Source organism: Triticum aestivum, chromosome 7D (genome assembly GCF_018294505.1).
Source record: "Triticum aestivum cultivar Chinese Spring chromosome 7D, IWGSC CS RefSeq v2.1, whole genome shotgun sequence".
Classification (NCBI taxonomy): domain Eukaryota; kingdom Viridiplantae; phylum Streptophyta; class Magnoliopsida; order Poales; family Poaceae; genus Triticum; species Triticum aestivum.
This window is the reverse complement of record NC_057814.1, coordinates 120191983-120213193: the sequence shown is the minus strand read 5'-3', so window position 1 is coordinate 120213193 and position 21211 is coordinate 120191983. Positions and strand designations below refer to the sequence as shown.

The 21211-nt window shown below is 49.4% G+C and overlaps 2 protein-coding genes across 2 annotated transcripts; one reads left to right on the top strand and one right to left on the bottom strand.

The window, feature by feature from the left end:
- Window positions 1–437: 437 nt before the first annotated feature.
- On the top strand, window positions 438–1130 carry LOC543282 (alpha-amylase/trypsin inhibitor CM1-like). Its single transcript, NM_001405751.1, has one exon. It carries the CDS (start codon window positions 521–523, stop codon window positions 956–958), a length of 438 nt encoding a protein of 145 aa, NP_001392680.1. The 5' UTR covers window positions 438–520; the 3' UTR covers window positions 959–1130.
- Window positions 1131–4065: 2935 nt separating this feature from the next.
- On the bottom strand, window positions 4066–11491 carry LOC123165636 (pantothenate kinase 1). The gene is made up of 17 exons (XM_044583327.1): window positions 11146–11491; window positions 10903–11034; window positions 10396–10436; window positions 8663–8779; window positions 8352–8471; window positions 8171–8265; window positions 8002–8095; window positions 7469–7600; window positions 6708–6820; window positions 6382–6502; window positions 5861–5977; window positions 5690–5784; window positions 5504–5597; window positions 5165–5290; window positions 4977–5089; window positions 4646–4835; window positions 4066–4523 (listed from the first exon to the last, which is right to left on the bottom strand). Exons 1-17 carry the CDS (start codon window positions 11264–11266, stop codon window positions 4380–4382), a joined length of 1965 nt encoding a protein of 654 aa, XP_044439262.1. The 5' UTR covers window positions 11267–11491; the 3' UTR covers window positions 4066–4379.
- Window positions 11492–21211: the final 9720 nt, after the last annotated feature.

The window sequence follows — 21211 nt, the reverse complement described above, 5'->3', positions numbered from 1 at the left end:
CTGTATGCATACACTTGACTTGCGAATAACTTTGAAAATCAATGCTTTGCGAAGTTACTCATACGCATAGCCGATTATCACATGATCTCACATGGCGCAAAAACAAAATCTGTTGTTAGTTTTAACAAGGTTTGCACGTATAAACTAGCTAAAGGCTCCACTTTAAGCACCGATGACAACTTGACAAGAGAAGAAAAAGATGCCACATGGTTTGAAAAAAAAAGGATGCCACATCAACCATCACAGGAAAAGCTAGGCCCGATCAGCTACGAATATCTCAATGCTTCCACACAAAGCCAATTACATTTCCCTCCAAATTCTGTTCCAACAAACTAATTAAGTGCACTCTAGCTCACCATAATCGTCATATAGCACAACAGATTTAGTTAATAGCTGGAGCTTTCTTGCTTTTATCAGGTATATATGCAAGCAAGTGTAGTCGGTATTGCTTACAACCACTAGTGCAGTGCACAACTCAAGAAACTACACCAACAAACCGGACAAGGCTAGAAAGAATAACATGGCGTCCAAGTCTAGCATCTCCCCCCTCCTCTTGGCCACCGTCCTGGTCTCCGTCTTCGCCGCCGCCACAGCCACAGGTCCATATTGCTACGCCGGGATGGGCCTTCCGATCAACCCGCTTGAAGGCTGCCGGGAGTATGTCGCACAGCAAACCTGTGGCATCAGCATATCCGGGTCGGCGGTGTCCACCGAGCCGGGGAACACCCCAAGGGATCGGTGCTGCAAGGAGCTTTACGACGCCTCGCAGCATTGCCGGTGCGAGGCAGTGCGCTACTTCATAGGGCGGAGGTCTGATCCCAATTCCAGCGTGCTCAAGGACCTCCCCGGATGCCCCAGGGAGCCCCAGAGGGACTTCGCCAAGGTGCTCGTTACGCCGGGGCACTGCAACGTGATGACCGTTCACAACGCCCCATACTGCCTCGGTTTGGACATATAAAGATAGATAGATCCGTCGCCCATGAATGAATAAGCATGCTCCGTCCGTGGATGTGTGGCATGCATATATGCATATGTGAGCTCCCGTTGCTCAACATTTGCTTTACTAATAAAGAGAATCATTTTGTGGTTCTTAAATTTCAACTCAATCTTTTGTTCATATGTCTGGTGGTTTCATAGCCTTGTTGTTATCTTAGTCATTGCTTGTGATCCTCGGTAGTGTTTCTCGATCGATATATTCGTGGATTTGATTTGTAATCACAAATAGTGCATGTACTTTGACGTGGCATGACGTGTGAGAAAAACTATGATGTGGCAGAGAAAACACACACCATGTTATTAACCGATCTATGCAGTATACAAACAATGAAAATACAACAATTTATTAACTAGAATAAAAAATACAAATAGATCTACATCTTTTTGGATATAATTCTTTACTAAAATGAGCCGCTCAAGTTCTTATTTGTAAGAGAGAAAAGGCTTGGAAGTTCCACACCCACATAAAAGAAGTGAAGTCCTCGTATATTTTAGTTCCTTGTTACTCAATAAAAAATCTCACGACCATTCGATTGTCTATTTTTCTTAGATTAAGCAACTAGTCTATAAGTGATTATTCTTGGATGGAGTAGCAAGAAATACAATGTATTTTTGCGAGAAGCTGGAAATACAATGTTAGTGTACCATTTCTTGGAACTCTTGACTATAGCTATTGCATATTAAGGCACAATATTATCGAAAATATATCAGAAAACCTCACAAAAATGAGACCATATGTTTTGTAAATCTGATGGGCCCTTTTTAGCATACTACCCTAACCAATAAGTCATCGTAAGCATCACCACCGATATTGTGAAAATTTTCATTACATTTGTGCTGAAATACATTTGTTATCTTATTTTAGAAGAATGCTGGTATAGGAAAGAATGGCCAAAGTTTTATCATAAAAGACTATGTCCATGTCTCAAAATTGTATTTTTCCTGCAAAAAAAACAAAATTACGTATTTTAAAATGTAGTGATGTGATAGTCCTACTACCATATTCCTATATAATATATGTCGTATATGGGTTGTACAAGCCTAGTATATGTAAGTCCAATGGGACCCACAAGGAGCCAACCAACCTAGTCGGTATATGATCCTAGTTCCTAAGAGGAAACCTTGCGGGTCCTTGGAAACCATGCGGGTCCTTGGAAAGAGACGACAAGTTTTACTCCTCCACAATTTGGAATCATACTTATGTGCAGAGGACACCTACTCAGTGAAGATGAGGCCACTGCTATGCCGCTAGTATATATAGGATAGCAAATCACTGCAAGTGGATGAAGCGCTACCAGGTTCAACACAACCATAATTTTCAAGAGGGACAAAAGCCCTAGGAGTCCATAGCACCTCGCCTATTTCGTCCATCATAGTCGTCCAGCTGTGTATCATATCGCTAGGTTTCCACATTGTAACCACAATTGTACTATATCTCGAGATATAATCCAATAAAAGCAGGAATAGGGCTATACCCATCCCAAAAGGGCTCGAGCCTGGGTAAATCATTGTCTAGAGATCCATGGTGACCCTAGCATACCTTTGTGACCAAAAAAATCACATCGACATAATTTTCCTCGACATGTAGCAAGTAGATGATAGTAAGACAACTTTGGGCAAGGTTACTCAAATGCAAATTTGTTCCCATTGTTTAGCTATCCTACATCTTAACAAGGAAGTCTTTTTTACATACTCCATGAAGCAAATTTATTTCTCTAGATGATCTAAACATCTTCTAGCCATTGCTATTGTTGAATTCTTGTCATTAGTCGGACCAATATTTGGGGAACTCCCACGTGTTGCTGTAAAATCTGATGAAAACTACGACCTACCTCACCATATGACTTTAATTATATATAATAACTTAATATCATGTACAAACAACATGTATGATCATTATCAACAAAAAAACATGTATGATCATTAAGCTACGAATTTTGGATATAGCATACTAATTATTCATTAACAAATTGAAGATGGTTAAAGATGTTAGACGCATATGTGTCAATGAGTAATAATGTACTATCGAAGGGGTACAACCTACATGCTTTCATAGGCTGAGTCAACCAAAGAGTGTCTAGAGACCCCCACCCAGACCCCATGGCTCGCACTAGTCGTGCGAGAGTAGACACTTGGAGGACATAAGGATGGACATGCTATGTCCGGGTGATTTTTTCCTCATGAGTCGCCTCGAAGATAGTTCGCATGTTACCGGTAGGGGTCAACATGTGTAAAGACCTCGCCAGGAATTGCCTAAGATCACCACCTTCCGGAGACTACACTAATGTGACCTAGCTTTCTATGGACCTCGCCAGGAATATTTAGCAGTATACTTTGTAGATGTCAATTCACGTAGGGATATTACCCATAGGACCCTAAACCTAAGGTAAAACCATGATGTATCTATTGTCTCCAACGAGATCCTTTCGGACACCACCCCTTTCTCTACAGTTCTTTACGACTTCGTGGTACTTCATAAGATCGGCAGTGAATCAATCTTCAACAATACGTGATATTATGTTTAGCATAATTTATTATTGTTGTAATAATGCATTATTTCTTATCTTTTGTGGCACCGTATGTATATTCATGAAAGCATACATTAATTTTTTAAAGCACGTTTAACACACCAAACAGTAAAGACAATGCCTTCACACGTGTGTTGGCCACTATGCTAGTGCAACAAAATGACAGAAATGATGACGGCCTCAATTTTGTTGCATTATGCTACAATTTTATGTGGAATTTTGTTCGAATGCAATAATATGTTCAATCTTGGTTGGTAATCCTGCTAAATATTTCATTCATTTACCCCGCTGGAATCCTTCCATTTTGGCCAATCCGGGGAAGGATATCTCTCCGACGTTCGAGGTGCAGTCTCCACATGGTGCCTCGCTTTAAAAAAAACTTGGTCCTAGTGACCATGGGTAGAGTTAAAGAAAAACAAATAATGCTCGACTACTATCACGCCTAGCATTTCACCAAAACTTTATCTTTTATTAAAAAAAAACTTGATTCGGGAAGAGAAACAGGGAAATCCAATTCTTAAGTGCAACACACATTTATCAATAAATTATGAGAACTGATTTTATTGATTACTTTAGAGTACTGCTTCCATATTTACAAGACAGGCAATAAAGCCTACAAAAATGAAATAGATACAAACACACTGTATAAAAATAAAAATAAACATACAACATGAACTCACTATATGAACGGTCCTAATTTTGGGTAACTACCTATGGGAGATTCCATTTCTGTAGACAACCTTTGAACCATCGCCAAGACTATTACAGGTTACAACAAGCTGAGGCTGTTTGTGCCCCCACATCTCACTATCTTGTTATTTTTACCATGGAGACATTCTTCGGCTTTTTATTGCTTTACAAGGTAGCCGCTTCATCGGATTTCACTAACCTGGCTTTCAGCTCTGTATTCTCCCTTTGTAACCGCTCAAGCTCAGACTTCAGAACCGCGTTGTCACGCCGCAGCCTCTCCATCTCAGCTTCAGCGGTTGTATTGCCCCCCTAAAAGAAGCACATATATACAAGGTGAAATGCCAATGAGAAGGGGAAAGTATCGAGGTTGACAATGGACTACTCAAGAGAATGTTGGTATTCTGATTAGATTGCTACTCCGTGTCACCTACATTTTCCTGCTCTCGAGTCAATGGTGAAGATGGGAACTGTCCGGTGTACGGAGCACCAAGCAAGACCTCCCTAATGACTTCATGTGATGCCAAGCCATCAATGCCCATGTTCTCATAACTCCAGAATGCACCCAGGGTTCCCAAGAACCCTTCGTGACACAGAAATGTCGTTTGAACTTCACCTTTGGACCTGGGAGCAAAACAAAAGGAGAGAAGCAATTTTCAATTGCCTGGTCATAGTGCAACAATTCTTCTCCTGTTCCTGGATAGCGAATTTTTTTTTACAACTGCAAAGATATTTTGCACGGTATCCACGTAGAAAATTCCTTACCAGTACTTGAGGGAACGAGAAATCTTGTCCATAGTCTTCTCATGACCACAGACATAAGCACCTCGAAAGAAGATTCTCTTTAGGCCTGATAGATTAGCCACAAAGTAGGCTATCTAGATAAGAAATAAGAACACATCAGAGGATACTTCATGATGGTGCCTGGTAATTCCAATATCTGGAGAAAATACCTGTCCAATGTTGTATGTGAAAGAGTTGAGTAGAGCTGCTGCGAGATCTTCTGCTTTGTACTCTGAAAGTTTGCCCGAGTTCACTTTTCCAAAGCTTGCTGCGGTAGTGGATGCTGGAAGACCAATCTGGCGCAAAGAGAGAAAAATTAATGGGCATACTGATCGCCTTGTGTATCACAGATTCACAATTTCCATGATATGTCAAAGCCCTAAAACTAATCTTCAAATCTGTACAACAGCTGGTGAGACTGCTGTTCAATTCTGCAATAAATGTTAATATTATTATTATAGCAGAAATCTCACAGAAAAATATATTCTTCCAGAGTATAGATCAAATACCTTTGGATAACCACGCTCTCCATAAATGTCTCCAACAGTCAAATCTACAGCCAAATTATCACCCCTCCGGCTCAAATCCAAGAATTCCTCGTAACTACAAGCCACAAGGAAAATTCAGAGATTGTTTAATCATGTATCAAGGAACATTCCTACATCTTATAAGCACACAAGCTAAATCGATAGTACCTTGAACAGCCAGTTAAAAGCCTTGCAAGACCAAGGATAGTACCACCACCCAGATGTGATCCGATAATTCGCTCAAACTTCCCCTTACCAATTACCTGACAAGATTGCTTTTGCTGATAAAAGTGCTAGTACACAAATAATAAAAAGAATGAAAGCGGTGTACTGGCTAACCTCTATCATGCTGACACCAGATCCAATATTAACAAGGAGATAAGGAAATATGTTGCTATCGTTATGTTCGTCTGCTGATGTCACATCAGTAGGACCTGCTGCCTCATGGCTGTTCTCCTACAACAGTGGGGAAAACCAACAATGAAGCTTGGAAAGATAAATCACTCTAACCACAATAACATTTATTTATTTCTGCATCGTGCCTATTCACAAGACTTATATGCATAAAAAACTATGTGTTATTGTTCTGGCGTCCAAGCCACAACCATACAAATGGAATGGTAGATCAGTCCTTCACTTCTGATTTACTCCCTCCGTCCCAAAATAAGTGACTCAACTTTGTACTAAAGTTAGTGCAAAGTCGAGTCACTTAATTTGGGACAGAGGGAGTACTTGAAAATGGGTTCAATTTGTTCCTACTAGTGTACATTATGGACAAGCATTTTACTTAAATAAAACACGATACTCAAACTTGTCGTGTTTCTTGTAGTGTGCAAGAAAATGATATCATAGGAGCTGACCTCTTGAGATTCCTCGAGGTTCAAGTTTTCATCTCTGGGATCCCCGTAACTCATCAAGGCACCAAGAGCACCTAAATACCCTTCATGTTGCAAGAATGAAGCTTGCATTTGACTCTCTGACCTGAATGACATACCTCAAATGTTAAGATTCTTTCCAAGGTTGATAAAATAAGAGTAGAAACATTCAATGAGAAACCAAAAGGAGTTTCTTTAGAATCCTCTTAAGGACCACAAACTTATACTACTAAATACAAGCATTCTATATTTTTTTTATATGAACAGTTGCTCATCAAGAGGAATACATTTGGAAAATATAAAATGCTCACCAGAAGTTTAGTGCATAAGAAATATTATCCATTGTGCTCTTGTGTCCACGTATGTATGACCCACCAAAAAAGACCCTTCTGAGGCCCAAGAGTGATGCAACAAGGAAAGAAATCTGCAGGACACATACCAAGAGTGTGATATGAACCCATATTTCAATAGACAACAATAGACCAGCACCAATAGGGGAAACCGTGAAAGTACCCTTTTTTTATAAGGGGCTCCCCCTCCGGTTTCATTTATCAGAAAGCATAATGTATTTTACAACTACTAAGCAAAGAAAAAAAGGAGAGATCAATCGCAGCATAATGCCCCCATAAATTCCTAAGCTACCAAGCTGGAGAAGATAAAGCAGACTGAAAAACCACATGGCTCTTTACTCTTTTCTATAGCAGGCATCAGGGACTACAGAAGCAACATTCGGTGAAAGTATCCCATAAAATGTTTTTCTTATAATGCTATTATTCCTATTAATAACATGCTTAAGGACGTTTAAACAAAATCAAAATGCTTTTACTGAAACAGTTTGTCTCAAGATAAAAAAACACTTTGTGGCATAGAATGAGTAAACCCTATGCCTCTTTTCTCCAGTAAAAGTCGTTATACTACTATGCATTTCTTCTTCAGATCAACAAGTATGTCTTCTTAGCTTTTCTTTTCTTCCAATAAAGCGAGGTTGAGTGCCATCCATGTAAACAGCTATGAGTAGCTGAGACAATAAGTATAATTTAATAAGATGCAGGAGCACATAACATAAACTCACTTGTGCAATATTGTAAGTAAAGGCACTCAACAATGCGGATGCAAGGTCTTCAGGCTTGTAATCTGCTAGCTTTTTCATAGAAGTAATAACTTTTCCAAAGCTAGAAGCAAGAGTCGAAGTTGACAGTCCTTGCTGAAACATATTAGGAAAGGATAAATCAGTAATCTATAAGGACCGATGCTAATTCATGATGTGCGAAAGAATTAATTATTTTAATACAATATAAATATTGTCAACATAAAGATTTCAATGTGCTTCATCAATTATTCTAAACACAATGCTCCCAGTAGCCATATTGCTTTCCAAGCAATCTTGATGAACAAGTTAATTCAAGGTAAGCATAAGTACTTATACCACCAAGTCGTAACAGAATCATAAGCAAGCAATGAAACTATCAATATTCTCCTAGCAAATATTCAAGTCTGGCAGAATTGACCTACACACTAGGGCACAACTGGACTATCAAAACTACCACAAAAGAAAAGGCAAGTACATAGAACTGCAACAACAAATCAAGGAGGGTAATGGCAAACCTTCTGGCAGGCAAGCTCCCCGCATATATCCTTCACAACTAGATCAAGTACAAAATTGTCCCCTTTCTGGCTTAATTGCAGGAATTCATCATAACTAAGAGAATAATAATATATTAGTGGGAAAAATATGTAAACCAAGATATTTATGATTCAAAAGAAAACACATTACCTCTTGCAGCCTGTTAATAGTTTTGCTAACCCAAACATAGTACCGCCACCAATATGTGTCCCAGTTACCCTTTCAAATTTTCCATTTCCAGTGACCTGCATTATACTTGATAACACATGGTTATATGAGCTGCATTCTGCTGTATTTCCATATGAGAATCATGATGACGAAGAAGTGCAACCTTTAATATGCTAACTCCTGAGCCAATATTCACAAGAAGGTAAGGAAACAAGTTATCTGGGGAAATATCAATCGAGTTCATCTTCCCACTCATGTGTGTGAAGGCTGCGCCAGGAACATTCTGCAAGGAAGCATCAGTTAAATGGAAAACCAGATCTAAATGAGAACTAAATATCAAGAATGCAGTAATACCTTACAAAATATTAACCGGAAATAACCATATCTAAGCAGTGTTACAATGTGAAAGAATTTTTAAAGTTCAGTATCCAAATGAGAAGACATGTGGTATGATGAGAGCAGCTTACAACTCACCTGTAACAAAAAGTTTGCTCCAGAAACAACACTGTCCATTTCATCAAGCTTGTCAAGACTAACACCTAATTTTTGCCGAAAATCATCACCAAATTTATATGATCCACCACCTGTTGCCTGCAAATGATCTCCATTACAGTCGATTCTGGTCAAGCTATTTTACAATCCACCTCAGATAAAGCATACTTCTAACAATCAAACAATACAAAATAAAATGACAAGGGTACGTGTTAAACATTAAACAAGGCTGTAATACAAAACACAAACAGACAATATTAAGTTCTAAATTCTCAAGCAAAGGTATATTCAATATGGAAATCAGAATTCACAAGGACACATTATTGGTCATTCTTGTGTTTGCAATTATTGATACTTGAGGCAGCCGAGTTGCCAAGGGTTTTGCCTCAGCTACAAGTATGCACAAGTTTCAACTATAGGGGCGAAATCTATGTTTCCTAAACGCGCCAAAAACAGTTACACTCTGTCGCTTGGCGACAAAACTTTGTTCCTGCAACTCTTTAGGAGTATTTATTAGTGATAGCGTAGGTCCATGAAAATTAATTTCAAGAATTATTTTTAACAATAAATTGTAAATAGTAAGAATGATTTTAGTGGGTGTGGATTTTGCCAAAGTGCAAACCGACATTAATACGCTCCACATTATCCATTTAAGATATTTGCATATGTATTCAAGCAATCAGAATTCACAAGTACACATCATTCAGCATTCTTGTGTTTGCAATTATGATACTTGGGGCAGCAGAATAAACGAGGGATTTGCCTCAGCTACAAGTATGCACAAGTTTCAACTATAGGGGCGAAATCTATGTTTCCTAAACGCGCCAAAAACAGTTACACTCTGTCGCTTGGCGACAAAACTTTGTTCCTGCAACTCTTTAGGAGTATTTATTAGTGATAGCGTAGGTCCATGAAAATTAATTTCAAGAATTATTTTTAACAATAAATTGTAAATAGTAAGAATGATTTTAGTGGATGTGGATTTTGCCAAAGTGCAAACCGACATTAATACGCTCCACATTATCCATTTAAGATATTTGCATATGTATTCAAGCAATCAGAATTCACAAGTACACATCATTCAGCATTCTTGTGTTTGCAATTATGATACTTGGGGCAGCAGAATAAACGAGGGATTTGCCTCAGCTAAAGCCTACAAGTATGCCAAGTATTAACTCAGGAGGTGATATCTGTGTTCCCTGATGCACCAAAAACAGTTGCAATCTGTCGCCTGACGACAATACTTTATTCTGCAACTCTATAAGAGTATTTATTATCGACAGCGTGGGTCCATGAAAATTAATTTCAAGAACTATTTTTAACAATAAATTGTAACTGGTAAGGATGATTTTGGTGGATGTTGACAGGAGCACTAATAAATACTCTTATAGAGTTTCAGGGATGTTGATAGCGAACCAAATCCCATGTAACTGTCCAAGGCACTGGTGCAGAATGAATGTGTCATTTGAAAATTTACATTTTGGGTAAGAGAGGAGGTAAAGCATGTCATACAAGTTACAGAAAATAAATCGATAAGAACTTCCAAGTGCTAACTGCATAAGTGATCTCCATTTTTATTAACGTATTCATCTTGTGGGTCATAAGCCCAAAAGGTCGTTGCTACTCCCTCCATTCCGATTTACTTGTCGTGGTTTTAGTTCAAAGTAAATCGGAACGGAGGGAGTACTTGCTAACACAAGAACAACAAATCGTACCTTCAGTGTCATATTTTCTTTGCTTGACCCTGTCGTTGTCCCTGGCATGAAAATGTTACACTTCAACCCACGATAAAGATAAAACTCCAACACATAACTAAATCATCAAACAACAGAAGCTGAAACCTTTATTTTTAGTTGGGCAGAAGCTGAAACTTGACAGAGTGAAAACAGAGTAAAGCACTGTATTTGCATCGCAGAGAAGAGCGATTGCAAATGCTGTTAACTGCTGTCAACAGCTAAATGCTAGATTCCCCTCTTCCTAAAATTGATCATGAGCTACAAGTCGACAGCACAAACTTCTGAATGCTCTGAAGAACACCCTAGCTCACGAGCAAGTAACAGCTGCTGATCAAGCCATCCTATCCTGCTTATTTTCCAGTGGAGCAGGGTCACCCAATTCTCCAGTCTCCACATTGCGTGACTAACCGTGCCAGGAAGCCAAATGGGCTAGAGAAAGAATCAACCAATTCGGCGCTGCAGAGAGCGAAGGTAGCACAGACGTACCGTTGCAGCCTAGGAGGCCTTGGGCCCGGACGAAGTCGAAGCAGTCGTCCAGCCGCCGCCTCTCGAACTTGGCGAACCGCAGCTCCTCCTCGCCGCCGCAGCTCGCCGTGTACACCAGCTTTATCAGGGTCCCTGCGACCGCGGCACCCTCACCCTCAGCCAGCAGCATAAAGACCACCGAGACCAACCGGAAATCCAGAATTCAGAAGCAGCCGGGAGCTTATAAAAATTATGAATTTCTACCTCCGATGTCGAGGGCGAGGAGCGGGGATGCGGCGGGCTGGCGGGGGAGGAAGATGGGCGGGCTGCCGTCGCCGTGGTCGGCGCGGATCTCCGCGCCGGAGAGGTCGATCCGGCGGCCCATTGCCGCCCACGCCGTCAGCACGGATCGCCGGCCCCCCGGGGATCACGCGCGCATTTGGCTGCCGTGCCGCCTCCTCGTCGTGACCGCCTCGGGTTTGACTGCCGCGCTGTGCCGCGTTTGGACTTTCTGGGGAAGTCGAGTGCTGGTAGAAGTAGTGGGCGGCTAGCTGGTGCGATCGCAGCTGGGCGCTGGTGGGTGAGCAGTAGGGTAGGGTAGATGGTTGGTGGATGAGATTCCAGAGTCAGAGGCGAAGAGGAATAGAAGGAGGGTCCTAATAAACAGGTCGGATTGGGATTTGGATTGGATTTGGCTGCCAGGCAAGCCAGCCAAGTCTCCTGCCTTGCCGGGCCTCTTTTTTTAATCTGGACAGTAATAAGTTTCCTAGTTTGGAACTTGGACAATGTTGGGCTGTTGGCTACTCCAAAGGAATGGCAACTTGCGTTCAAGTGGGAATTGAAAAAAACATAAATGAATCTTGGGCTCCATGGAATCATTTCAAATGTCGAAAAATTCTGACTTTATTCTTTGTGTGTACATGTACATTTGTATGTGAGCTATGTGTGTACAAGATTTTCTTAATGCCTATGCAATATTGGTCGCATTGTGTACATTCAGACACTGGCCATGTAATGTAAGCAAACATTCACCATTATGGATCAGTCCCGCCCTATTGACGTTACGGATCACAAAAGATGTTTACATGGTATGACGTTTTATGGGTATGTACGGAGAACGGATCACATAAGATGCTGATAAGGTATGGCGTTTTGTGGGTATGTACAGAGAGTTCAACTGCCAAAAAAGTACAAACATTGAAACATATGAGAGAGCTGAAACTGCCACATTGCCTGCCTTAATTGTTTATGGGGGACTCTCTATTCTCGTGAGTGGTGTGCGGGGACCCTCACTGTCGGGTGGTTGGTGCGACATATGCCAAGGGATGGCTTATCATTGTGGGAGCCAATAAAACGTCGCCGGTGCCTGGAAACGGGATGAGGCGAAGACATGCACGCCGGCGGATCTTACCCAGGTTCGGGGCTCTCCGAGGAGATAACACCCCTAGTCCTGCTCTGCGGGGTCTCCGCATGATCATTAGATCGATGAAAGGTAGCTACAATCGCTCCTAGAGCTGTTGAGATCAAGGGAGAAGAAGAACAAGGCTAGCTCTTGCTTCTCTCTATCTATGGTGTGTGTGCTATGCTAAGAAGGCAACTCTATGCTCAGAGGCCAACTATGCTTGGGAGCGAACCCTTTGCATGGGTGCACCGGGGGGTTTATATAGGCCTACCCCGGGGTACAATGGTAATCCGACTGGGAGCTGGTCCCAGCCGTCAGTGTCTACGCTCGCCGGCTTCTCCGCCGGCTGCTGGGTCCCGCCGGCTGGTGGGTCCCGCCGGCTGCCGGCTACTTGGTCGACAGGTCGGCCCCACCGCCTAGGGTCTTGTCGGCGGCTGCTTACTGTAGCCTCGCCTATGATGACGAGGGCTTTGTCGAGGTAAGCGTGGCTACAGTGGGCCGCCTCGGGGGCTATCACTGTAGCCTTACCTCGTCTTGTCTCCTTAATGGGGCTCCTGCTTCGAGGAAGGGAGTAGCCGGCTTCTGGAGGCCGGCTATGCTCTTGGCCGACTGGGAAAGGCCGGGCCGCCTTCACGCCTCTCTCTGGCTGAAGGGCCCCGCAGTCCTTGGGCCGTACAGGAGTTGGTCGTGGATGACGTCGAGGCTAGCATGGCCACAGTGCCGAGCCGCACGGGAGACGGCCGTCCCGTACGGCCTCCTGTAGCCATGCCCGCCTCGGGCTTCGGGGGTAGTGGGCCGCACTGTGGCCACACCCCGTCGTGTCGCCGTTATGTGGGAACAGCTTTGGTGGTTGTGGTCTCGGCCGGCTGCTAGGAGCCGGCGTCCTTCTTGGCCGGCTTCTTGGAGTCGGCCACCCCGTAGTCGTCCTGGGGAGAGGTTGCTCGAGGCTGGGTCGCCTTCCGGGAGTCGGCTTCAGAGATAGCCGGCCAGGGAAGGCGCCCCAAATGCTTGGAGTGCTTGAAGGCCCAAAGGCCTGATAATTTTTCTGAAGAACCAGGGGTAGTTGGTTGGGCTACCCGTGGCCATTTACTCCGACAGTAGTCCCCGAAGCTGATTGGGCTTCGAGGTGGAGTAGGGGTTGAGAAGCTCGATCAACTTCCTATCTTGACAAGCCGGCAGCTGGGAGCCGGCCTTGGTCAGGCGCGCCGCCTGAATCGAAATCTTCTGAAGTCGGAGGGCGGGAACCCGCTGGCACGTGCACCGGGCCGCGGGCCGGCCACGGGCCGTCGGCGAACCACGTGGCCGGAAAGCCTGCCAGCCCACGCGCGTGACGGGACGTCGCCGCAGGGAGGGGGCCCGCCACGTCCGCGCCCTGGCCCAGGCGCGGATCCTTTGTATCCCGAAACCGCCCGCACGTTCCGTGCGGCAGTTTCGGCTCGCACTTATGCGCAATAAACGCGAGACGTGGAGGGAGTGGGCGCAGTTAATCCCACGTCTCCCCCCACGTCCGGCCTCTTTGGCCTCGTGAGGCTATAAGTAGGGGGAGGTGGAGGGCGGCAGGCCCTCGCACGCTCCTCCTACTTCCACCGTCTTCTTCGCTCGCCCGTTCTCGCGACAGCGCCTCGCCGCCGCGCTCTTCCACCGCACGCTCCTCCGCCGCCGTGCTAGCTTTCGCCATGCCTCCCGCCGTAGAGCAGCTTGGCGGGGATTGGGACGGCTCCATCGTCCATGACGACCACGTCGACTTCCTCTGCGACACGCGGCGGCTGCCCAGCGCGGACAAAGTGGAGGTCCGCCTCGCGCCGGCGAAGGAAATCTCGCCGAGGCCGCAGGAGGGCGAGCGGGTGGTCTTCCGCTCGCACTTCTTGCGCGGCTTCGGCTTGCCAGTGAGCGCCTTCTTCCGCTCCTAGCTCGAATTCTATCAGCTCCAGCCGCACCATCTCACCCCCAATGCGGTGGTGCTGCTGTCGGCCTTCGTCACCCTGTGCGAGGGCTATCTCGGCGTCCTCCCTACCCTTGAGCTCTGGGGGGAGCTTTTCCAGTCGAAGCTGGGCACGCGCAGCAAGGGCGTGCCGGCTCATACCGGCGCCTTCATCGCGTCGTGGAGATCGGGCGCCGACAACCCCTTCCCCGTCATCACGCTGATCCAATCGGTGAAGAAGTGGCAGAAGTCGTACTTCTACGTGCGGAACATCACTCCACGGGGCGACTACATCAACCTGCCGGCTTACGTAGCCGGCCCACCGGCGGGCAGGCTGCCCCAGTGGTCCTTCCGGGCTGTGACGCTGTCGCATGCGGGAAACGCCGCCATCACCCGACTGCGGGTGATGGTCCAGTCGGAGGGCCTGACGGGGCCCGACCTCCTGGCCGCGTTCGTCACGCGCCGGGTTCTTCCGCTCCAGAGCCGGCCTCATCTGATCTGTCAGATGAGCGGCCAGCTCGATTCGAGCCGAATGTGCACCAAGGAGATGCCGCGCCACGAGGTCGCCTACATGGTGAACTACCTTGCAAACTGCCAACTCGCTGAAGAGTGGCAGTTCGGCAAGGAGCCATATAGCCGAGCCAATCCTCCGCCTACGGTATGCTCCCCTTGTCTCTTTCTCTCTCTCTCTCTCTCTCTCTCTCTCTCTCTCTCTCTCTCTCTCTCTCAGCCTTGTTGCCGAGCATCTCTTGGCCGACTCTGACTTAGTCGGCTTGTTCTTCGACAGAGCCCTCTGCTTCGGCCAGCCGGCGGGTCAGACGTGGAGCGCCGCTTCGTCCCTGACCGGACCGAACACGACCTGGAGGACCCCGACCTGGGGGCGGTCCATATGGACGACGTCGTCGAGCCGGGCGGTGGCCAAGCCGGCGGCGAAGCAGGTGGCTCCGGGTTCACTGCTACCTTCGACGACTGGCCGGACGAGGATGAAGCCGAAGCCGTCCCGTGCCGCCAGCCGGCATCTGGACGCGGCGCGGGCTCCTCCGCCGCGCAGCCTGCTCGGGGTGGAGGGCAGAAGCGTCGCGCTGCCCAGGGTCTATTCGACAGCCGAACGAAGAAGCCCAGGGGCGGGGCGGCAGCCACCAGGCGGGAAGAGGTGGCCGCGAAGGCGGCTCATTTCCGCAAAGTGGTGAAGCAACCACAAACCGTGTCGGCGTAAGTCCGAATCTTTCTTTGTGTATTCTCTTTCTTTCTTTCTTTGGTGGTTCTTGAACTCTCGTCTTTTTCTTCGACGATCAGAGCTCCGTTGTCACTTGAGCGGGCGGCTGCCGGCTCCGTCGTCGAGTCGCCAAGGGGCTCTGGGAGCACCACCCGCCGCGTGGATCCCCGCGCCGACCTCCAGGAGGCGACGGAAATGAACGCGCGGGAGGTGCGGGAGGAGCAGGAGGCACGGGAGGCGGAGGCACGGAAGGCAGCCGCCGCCCAGGCGGCTCGGGAGGAGGAGGCGGCGAAGGCACTCGCCGAGGCCGCAGCCAGGGCCCACGGAGGCTGAGGCCGCGGCGGCGGCAGGGGAGGTTTTGATGGTCACCCCCCTGCGCGTCGTGGCGCCTGGGGACGTGGAGCCCTCGCCAGGGGGAGCCAGCGGCTCCCAGCCGGGGCTGGGAGGAAGCGGCGACGACGTCATCATTTTGGAGAAGGGGCCGGAGCCGACCCCGCCAACTGGGGCGGCCCAAGGCGGCCAGCCTGACCCGCCGCCTGCACAGTCGGCTGAGGGCGAGCCGGCCGCGGGGGCTGAGGTGGCGGTCCGGGTTCCGCCAAGCCGGCGTGCGGGGAAGGCCGCGTCGGAGCCACAGCCGGCCGTGGGCTCCAGCTCGTCGGCCCGAGACGCAGAGGCGGCCAGCGCTACCTTGGGGTGGACGCTAGGCGGAGGGACAGCCGTAGTGAACGTGGCTGCACAAGACGTCCGGACCCGGCTCCAAAGCCAAGCCGCGGCGCTGAGGCAGTTCACCGACGAATTCCTCGCAACGCGGGCAGCCATCCGGGTTAGTATTCCCGTATTGTTTCTTCTGGATCTTGGTTTCTCCTCTTGATCTTGATTTCTTCCGTGGGGGCGCGTCAGCGCACCCACTGGGTGTAGTCCCCGAGTTCTGAGTCGGCTGCTGAGCAGGCGGCTTGGAACTTCTTGGAGGATTTGCCTTTGCTGCTTTTTGTTCTTACTTTGGTCTTCTGTCCATCTTGCAGGACTACCACAACCTTCGAGCAGCCGCCTTCAACTCCCAGGCTCGGGAGCTGACTCAGAAGACTGCCGACCTTACTGAAAGCCGAGGTACGTGGCTTGATTTTTATCTCATGTGGGGGCGCGTCAGCGCACCCACTGGGTGTAGTCCCCGAGATTCGGGCCGACTACTGAGCAGTCGGTTCGGATCTTCCTTGATGATTTCTTATTGTTCTTCTTCTTCTTCCGTTTCTACAGCGGCCAACGCCAGTCTGAGGGCACAGCTGGGGGAGTCCCAGACTGCTCTTCGTGCCAAGGATGCCGAGCTCGCCGCCTTGGTGCAGGAGCGCGACCGCCTGGTCAAGAAGCTGGCCGACCAGAAGGAAAGCCACAAGGTGGCACTGAAGGCGGCGCAGGACTGCGAAGCCACTCTCTAGGCCGAGTTTGAGACGGAGGCGGCCGGCTGGGCAGAGGCCAGGCAGACTCTGGTCTCCGCCTATGGCCAGATCGAAGATCTGGTTGACGGTAAGCCGTCTACCTCTTCGTCCTTTCTTGCCATCTGCCACTTTGGCTTATTTTCTGATTTTGGTGTTCCTTTCTTCCTTTCTTCTTCTTCGCACAGAGTATTTCCCTGGCTATTCGACCACCGCCAACCAGGCCATCGAGGCCCGTCGCCAAGCGAAGAGGCAAGCCGGCTTTGAGATCTCGCCAACCGCCGGCCGCTCGCTGGAGGAACAGCTCCTGGTGATCCAGGCTCGTATCCAGCCGGCTCACCGGCTGCTCTGCCGGCTTCAGCGTGCCGGGTCACAGGTCTTGGCCGCCCTCTGGCCCGGCCAAGTGGTCCCTCGCACCCCCAGTTGGACCGCCGACTGGCTGGAGGTGGCAGTCGGCCGCTTCGAGGCTTGGAAGGCGTCGGCGGCTCGCTCCGGTGCCAGGCGGGCGCTGGAGTTCGTCAAGGCTTGGTATCCCGGCCTGAGCCTGGACCAGCTGGCTACCTGGCGGCAGCAAGCCGACACGGAGCTGGAGCCGGCGCGGCCGGCCATCATTCGGCGGGCTTCGGCGATCGCCGACTACACCGACACCAACGTCTTCGCCCCCGAGGTGGACGACAATGGAGTTGCCCAGCCGGAGGAGTGGTTCGGGCTGGACCCGGCGTACGGCGAGGACTCGGCGGAGGAGATCGACTCCAGCGACGAGGGCGAAGAGGAGGAGGAGGAGGGTGAAGACGCCGAGCCAGCTGGTGGAGTAGCCGGCCAGCCTCAGCCTGACCGCACCTCCAGCACTACGTCGCGCGCGAGTGCGTCTCCTGCCGCAGGAGGTGGTCAAGCCGGGACCCGCTAGGCGGCCACTCCTTCAGCCGGCGAGGGCGCCTTCACCGACCAGCTCGGCCTTCATGTCGCGCCCTAGTCTTCTTTCTTTTGTTTTCCTGTCTTGTTACTTTTGAACAATGTTTGGTTAAGTCTGCACAATTCCACCCACTGGGTGTATTCAAACTTAAGTCTGTTGCCGGCCTGTTGGCGGCCTTTATGTATATAACTTATGCATTCGGCCTTTTCCTTGTGCTTTGCTCTTTGTCCTTCTGCTTTTTCCTTTGCCGCCCTCCCTTGGTTGCTGCCTCCCCAGTCAAACAGTTGCTCTGCAATCTGTAGCCGGGGAGTGCCTGGCCGATTGGGGAGGGGGAAGTACTTTAGCTCTGCTGGACTAAAGCTAAGTTTTTTTAGGAAGCCGGCCAGCCGGCTGCTTTGACAGCCGGCAGGCATATTTGGAGGCCGTCTCTTTGCTATATAGGTTAGTTGTTCCTTAGCCATTTTTCGTGTGGGCGTCCTTTCTGTCTTCTCTCTTGCTAGTCGGATAGTCAGTTCTTTGAGCTGCGACTTTCAACAAGAGAGGACTTGGGAGCCGGCGCACTACTTTTCTGACTTTAGGAAAAACTTTCGATATAGCTCAAGGCGGCCAGTCCCCGGGCCGACTAGTCGAACCCGGTGCCGGACAAAAATTCAAAATGTAATAATACATTCATGGATATGACACTCATCATTCATAGATAAATAAAAGGCAGTCCCCGAGTACTGTTCAGGGGGCCTGTTAGTTTGTACTTAATACAAAAGGGGTAGCGTGATACATACTGCTTTTCAGCTGTAAAATCGTCTTAGGAGGTTTGCGTTCCATGGTCGCTCCGACTCCTTGCCGGAGTCGTCTCTCTTGCGTGCTCTTGGTTTTTGCGCGTCGATCAAGTAGTAGGAGTCGTTGCCGAGTGCCTTGCTGACGACGAAGGGGCCTTCCCAAGGGGCCGAGAGCTTGTGCTGGCCGGCTGTTCGCTGGATCAGCCGGAGCACAAGGTCGCCCTCTTGGAAGGATCTTGGCTTGACCTTGCGGTTGTAGTAGCGGCGCAGCCCTTGCTGGTAGATGGCGGACCGGCTGAGTGCCAACAGCCGGCCTTCTTCCAGTAGGTCCACGCCGTCTTCTCTTGCTTCTTTGGCTTCCTCCTCCGTGTACATGGTGATCCGAGGCGAGTCGAACTCGATGTCTGTTGGGATGACAGCCTCGGCACCGTACACGAGGAAGAATGGAGTGAAGCCGGTTGACTTGTTGGGTGTAGTGCGCAGACTCTAGAGGACAGCCGGTAGCTCTTCGAGCCAGCAGCCGGCCGATCGCTCCAGTGGTACAACCAGTCGGGGCTTGATGCCGGAGAGGATGAGTCCATTTGCTCGCTCGACCTGGCCGTTTGACTGCGGGTGGGCAACGGACGCTAAGTCCAGTCGGATGCCCTGCGTCGCGCAGAAACGTGCCAGTGCTCCTTTGGCGAAGTTCGTGCCGTTGTCGGTGATGATGTTGTGCGGCACGCCGTACCGAGTGGTGATGTCGGTGATGAATGTTACGGCAGTCGGCCCGTTCAGCTTCTTAATCGGCTTGGCTTCGATCCACTTTGTGAACTTGTCCACAGCAACGAGTAGATGTGTCAGGCCGCCGCGGGCTGTCTTGAAAGGGCCCACCATGTCCAGTCCCCAGACGGCAAAAGGCCAGGTGAGGGGAATGGTCTTGAGTGCAGAAGCCGGCAGGTGTTACTTGGAACTAAAAACTTGGCATCCTCTGCAGCTCTTGACTATTTCTTTAGCATCCTCCAAGGCAGTCGGCCAGAAGAAACCGTGGCGGAAAGCTTTGGCCACAAGGGATCTTGAGGCTGCGTGGTGGCCGCATTCGCCTTGGTGGATGTCTTTGAGGATTGCCACTCCTTTTTCTGGCTCGACGCATCGCTGGAAGACTCCAGTGACGCTGCGCTTCACAAGCTCTCTGTTGATTATTGTGTATGCTGCGGCTCGTCGTTGCACTAGTCTTGCTGAGATCTCGTCAGCCGGCAGCTCTCTGCTAACTAGGAACTTGAGGATGGGCTGGGCCCATGAGGGAGCTGTGACTTCTTCTTCTATTAATGTGGCCACCATGACTTGGGTGGGTGGGTTGGGCGTTGAATTGGAGTCGGCCACCGCTTCTTGTGTCGTTGCAGTCCCCGGGCCGACTGCCGCAGTCCCCGGGCCGGGTTCTGAAGTCCCCGGGCTGGGTGCCACTACGGCAGTCCCCGGGCCAGTTGTCGAAGTCCCCGTGCCGCCTGCGGGATTTCTCCAGTCGGATCCGGCTGTATCTGGCGCAGGCGGTACGAAGATGGAATCCGACTCTGGAGACGGCTTGATGGACGGCTTGAGGAGGCGCTGGAGGGAGACGCCAGTCGGTATGGCTTGTCGGGTGGAGCCGATCCGTGCTAGGGCATCTTCTTGGTCGTTGTCGGCCCTTGGCACGTGAAGGAACTCGCACCCTTCGAAGTATCCGCTCATCTGTTGGACGAGGAAACGGTAGCTCGCCATGTTCGCGTCCTTGGCGTCCCAGTCGCCAGATGATTGCTGGACCACCAAGTCTGAGTCGCCGTAGCACAGGATCCGGCGTATGCCGAGTTCTTTGGCTAGCCGGAGCCCATGTACGAGCGCCTCGTACTCGGCGACGTTGTTGGAGGCGGCGAAGTGGATCTGCAATGTGTACTTGAGCTTGTCGCCTTTGGGAGAGGTGAGGACGATGCCGGCTCCCAAGCCGGTGCGCATCTTGGACCCGTCAAAGTGCATCCGCCAATGGGTAGAGTCGGGAGCCGGCGGTAAGTACTGGGTCTCGGCCCAGTCGACGAGGAAGTCGGCCAATGCTTGCGACTTGATGGCGGTGCAGGGTTGATAGAAAATCGTGTAGGGCGCCAAGGCAATGGCCCATTTGGCCACCCGGCCGGATGCATCCCGGCTGCCTATGATCTCGGCGAGCGGGGCAGTGCACACGACCGTGATGGGGTGCTCTTGGAAGTAGGGCTTCAGTTTCTTGGCAGCGAAGTACACCCCATAGCACATCTTCTGGTAGTGCGGGTAGTTTTGCTTTGAGCTGGACAGTACTTCGCTGAGATAGTAGACCGGCCTCTGGACTAACTGGGCTCGGCCTTCCTTCGGGCACTGGACCACAACAACAGTGCTGACGACTCGGCTTGTCGCGGCGATGTAGAGGAGCATGGGCTCCTTCTCAGTCGGCGCAGCCAGGACAGGCGGAGTGGTCAACATTTTCTTCAACTCATGGAAGGCTTGGTCGGCTTGATCATTCCACTCGAAGTGAGTGGACTTCTTCATGAGTCGGTACAGGGGGAGAGCCTTCTCTCCTAGTCGGCTGATAAAGCGGTTCAGGGAGGCTAAGCAGCCAGTGAACTTCTGCACATCTCGCAGCTTGGTGGGAATCTCCATCCTCTCGATGGCCTTGATCTTGACGGGGTTGCACT